Source organism: Eurypyga helias, unplaced genomic scaffold, assembly GCF_000690775.1.
Source record: "Eurypyga helias isolate BGI_N326 unplaced genomic scaffold, ASM69077v1 scaffold12880, whole genome shotgun sequence".
Lineage (NCBI taxonomy): Eukaryota > Metazoa > Chordata > Aves > Eurypygiformes > Eurypygidae > Eurypyga > Eurypyga helias.
Genome location: NW_010227709.1, coordinates 1 through 4,717, shown reverse-complemented (window position 1 = coordinate 4,717; position 4,717 = coordinate 1). Strand labels below are relative to the sequence as shown.

Here is a 4,717-nt window from a genome sequence, read left to right as displayed (position 1 = left end):
GAATGGAATGGAATGGAATGGAATGGAATGGAATGGAATGGAATAGAATAGAATAGAATAGAATAGAATAGAATAGAATAGAATAGAATAGAATATTTCAGTTGGAAGGGACCTACAGTGGTCAGCTGGTCCAACTGCACAGCCACTTCAGGGCTGACCAAAAGTTACAGCATGTTCTTAAGGGCACTGTCCAAGTGCCTCTTCAACACTGGCAGTCTTGGGGCAGAAGAAATCAGCACCTCCCCCTCCACATCCCCTCCTTAGAAAGCTGCGTAGAGCAAGATCACCCTTCAGCCTCCTTTTCTTCACATGAAACAAACCCAGAGTCCTCAATCACTCTTGAGGACATGCAAGTCTGACAATCACCACTTGAATCTCATGTTAAACAGAAGTCTAATTTGCAACAAGCATGCCCTATCCTCTTTTAAATCGTCGTATGACTAAATAAAATCCCACAATATGAAGAAATACAGGTTTAATATACACGCCACCTCCACCCTTCCAACTTAATGGTCTTTAAACAGTGTTCCAAGTTGCTCCTAACAGATGACAGAACCAACTGCCCTGATGCGGTGCATAGCAAAAGAAAAAATAAAGGAAGAGATGTTAGAAATTTATTTCAGTAACACTGAATACTGAAGTCAGTATTTAGGTAAATGGGAGGGAGAACCACCAGCCTGGTCTACTATCTTATCTGCCATTTCACCTGTTGTGGACAAGCCAGAAATGCCAAAATAGCTCTCAGGCTTCCATCTAGAGCATTAGAGTATCCATTACTACTTTTTTTTTTTCCTTCCTGAAGTTTTTTGTATTCATCTGTGCAGCGTACTCTACCACTACACAATGTGTCAGAAACTGCCATGCTGGGTAGAGGCACATGCATACTTCAGGTAACTAACTCTGTGCTGAGTTGAAGAAGCCATGTTACAGCTGAATACAGTCACAACTGACAGAGTTGCAGTGGGAACTGTGGTATAACGCAAGGTTCTAGTTGGCTGTAAACCACATGGTAATTTTTTTACTGTGCTTTGCAGTACTGCTTTTGACTTCACTCTGGTGCTGTCTGCATTTCTATAATTAATCTGGCAATGATTACTGAGCTCCCATAGCTAGCCATGAAGCATTTCAGCCAGGCTCAACAATGCCTCAAGGAAGAGAAATGAAGCATGGCTGCAGTACGCTCTGGAATACCAGCTGGCTTGCCAAGGATGCCAGCTGAGCATGCCACCAAATCACCATCAAAGTGCTGTGATGTGATCTTGTCTGTGTGCCTCTGCTGTATCAGACTTATACTGTCAGATAATCCAGCACAGTATGCATCTGATGTTAAGAACTCTATGACTACAGCTTCAGCTGACTGGATGAAGTTACATGATGACAATGACACCATACTAATAAAGGGTAGCTTTTAGCTATACACGAATGAGAGCCAGATGGGATACATAGGCTGAAGGAAAAAAGGAAAAAGTCTAATTAAATAAATAAAATAATCACAGCCCACCTTATGCTGCTAGATCACTATAGGATGGTAACAGAAAGCAGGCAGGAACTCCAGCAGATAAACTGAGATGCTTGCAGCATCAACAGGTTTTAGTTTGCAGCTTTGAAAGGAGAGTACTGTTTGTCCCACCATGTTATTGTTGTCAAAGTACAACTCATTGATACTATTGTCTACTTTATATTACGCTGAACTGAGGTTAGAGTATCTCACTTCAGAGCTTAGAAAACTAGAAACTGACTACAGGAAGGAAAGATGGCAAGATGGCCACAACCAAAACAAAACCAACAAGTACAGGAGGAAGGAGAATTAGGTATTACTTGTAGAAAGGACCTGACGCTTATTGTTCCATGCAAGCTAGTTCTTGAAGGAAAAACGTAGCTCGTGGGGAAATAAGGCTTAGAAGAGGTTCTGGTGTCTCCAGTCCTGAGCTCTGCATTCCCCATTGCTACAGCATACAGGTAATGCTCAAGTAAATTTACAAAATATGGTATCTTGTAAACTGGAGAGTTTTCCTTTTAATTTCTTCAGCTCTGTCTACAGAAACTGAAAGAGGTCATAGTAGCTGCCCCTTGAAATTTAGTATGAGGGAACTGTAAAGAGGACCAAGAACAGCCTGAAAGGAATACAACTGATAGGGTTGGAATACAACTGATAGCCTTAACAACTGATAGGAGTTTTTTTAAAGATTACAATAACACACTAGGCATTTTAGCTTCATAATGGAGAAACTCTCATGTTCTTGTGAGACCCCGTCCTGCAGTTCTGAGTCCAGCTCTGGGACCCCCAACATCAGAAAGATATAGATCAGTTGGTGTGAGTCAAGAGGAGGCCACAAATATGATCAGAGGGCTGGAGCACCTCTGCTATGATGAAATGCTGAGAGTTGGACTTGTTCGGCCTGGAGAAGACTCTGGGGAGACCTTATTGCAGCCTTCTAGTACTTGAAGGGGGCTACAAGGAAGCTGGGGGGGATTTTTTACAAGGGCCTGTAGTGGCAGGACAAGGGGTAACAGGTTTAAATTGAAAGTGGGGAGGTTTAGATCAGATATCAGGAGGAATTTCTTCCCAGAGAGGGTGGTGAAGCACTGGAACAGGTTGCCCAGAGAAGCTGTGGATGCCCCATCCCTGGCCGTCTTCAGGGCCAGGGTGGATGAGGCTTGGAGCAACCTGGGCTAGTGGGAGGTGTCCCTGCCCATGGCAGGGCTTGGGACTGGGTGAGTGCCCCGGCCCATGGCAGGGGGGTGGGAACTGTATGGTCTTTAAAGTCCCTTCCAACACAAACCATTCTATGATAAACTGTCATAACTGGAAGACAAGACTGTTGGTGAACTGCTTTAGTAAAACTTAGAGATACCTTTAACCCTTAGACTATGTGATTCCCCAGGCAAATTTAAAATTGCAGTGCTTAGAAGCATGAACTTCTTTCACCTCCTGTTTTATTCCTAAAGGTCTATCCTAGGACAAAGTTCATATATTATCTTAATAGGTTTCAACCACTGAAACATGTCGAAATTCAGGTAGACAGGCAGAGCAGCCGAGAATGGAAGTCATTTAGACCTAAGTCACTGTAGATGCAGGCTATAACCTGGAAAGCAGGAAACACGCGTTAAGTCTGAAAAACACTTTTGACTATTAAATACCAAAAATATATTTGATACCAACTGTTTTTGTGAAAGATACACGGCTTAATCTGAAACATCAGGTAGAAAACATGTATTGGCTCAGACAAAGCATCACACTGCAATTTAATTCCTAGATCCATCCACACCTTGCTGTCCATTCCTAATACAGCATGATGTAATTCTGACTCACATTCTGAGTTTCAATGTCTCTTTTTCCCCTAGGGTTATGAAAAGTATTCTTGAAATGGACAAATGGGTATCTGTGGAGATGTATGGTCATTAGCTTGCCACAGTCTTTATATGAGGGGGTAGTTAGCCAAGCTGAGAATGGCAAGGATTGGATCAGCTTGCCAGACTGCAACTGGAGATGCTGTGACTAGGTGCAACTCAGCAGCAGAGATTATGTCAGCAGAGAGTCAATGGGATTAGAGGTGCTTCTCTGGGCTGCACTGTCTAATGGGCAAGTTACTTACCAAGAGGTCAGACAGGAGTGGCACTATTTGACATGTGGTCAGACAGGATGTGGGAAATTTTACTCACAGGTAGATTAGTTGAGAACGTAGATGTGTTGCTAACTGTTACATAAGGATGTGAAATGTGGTCATTTCACTGTCTGAAACATGATAAAGGAAGAAGGAATCATGGAGGGAAGAAGAGAGGGCATTCGCTATTTAGCATGTAGGTAGATCTTAATGCAGAAAGGAGGGGTCACCACTTGCACTGGCTCTTCAAACAATAGGGTTTGCATGGGGAAATTCACCATGATATGACTGATTATAGGCATGGAATACATGAGGGAAAATCACCTTCCTCATACAGCCAGGACAGAATCATAGAATTATAGAATGGTTTAGGTTGCCAAAGTTTAAAGACTTTATGATTATTCTTGGGATCAGGCACAGAATGAATCCTCAATGCACTGAAGCTATTTCCTGAGATATAATTACCATTAGAAGAAACCAGGACACTGATAAACCATAAAGATGCCTGGAAATTGTTTAGAAGGTCAGGCACTCTTGCTTAATTGTCAGTATGCACTGGGGCTGAGGAGGGAATGTTGGATTAGTTAGATGTGTTTGAGGCCTCTTTAAGGCATCTAAGACCACAAAAGTAAAGACAAATTTACTTAGCAGGATTTCATCAAAGAAGAGAGGGCAGGATGGAAACAGCTTATCCACCTTGAAGCTGGCTTGATTACTCACCGGGACACGGTCAGGATATTTGGCTCGGATTTTTGCCGACTCGATACATCTGTGTTCTGTGAACAAAACTCGTAATTAGTGACTGCATAGTAATAGTATCGCCAGTGTCCTAGGCAGAGAGGGTAGCACCGCACCCGCAGGGACGGAGCTTGTGGGGATCGCGACTGTCTTGCCCCGCCCCGAGGGGGTCTCCAGCGGCTCAGGGAGGCCGTCCCCTGGCATCGCACCACCCTTCGCCGAGGACCGCAGGCACCTGTCCGCCCAAAGAGAAGACCACCGGCTCGGGGAGCCGACCGGGGTACACAAAAGTCGGGAGGTCGCGGGGCAGATGGCGACATAGGAGACGGAGGGCGGAGGGGCCGCCGGCGGGCAGCGCCTTGCCTGGGCCCACC

The 4,717-nt window shown here is 44.4% G+C and overlaps 1 protein-coding gene across 1 annotated transcript in view; it reads right to left on the bottom strand.

The window, feature by feature from the left end:
• The window catches only part of GABARAPL2 (GABA(A) receptor-associated protein-like 2), an 8,376-nt gene extending 3,829 nt beyond the window's left edge, over positions 1-4,547 (bottom strand). Inside the window, exons 1-2 of the mRNA XM_010157259.1 lie at positions 4,460-4,547; positions 4,326-4,381 (exon numbers count right to left, since the gene is read on the bottom strand). Coding sequence (XP_010155561.1) covers positions 4,326-4,381; positions 4,460-4,547 — 144 coding nt within the window. The remainder of the gene's footprint in view (positions 1-4,325; positions 4,382-4,459) is intronic.
• Between the last annotated feature and the right edge of the window lie 170 nt (positions 4,548-4,717).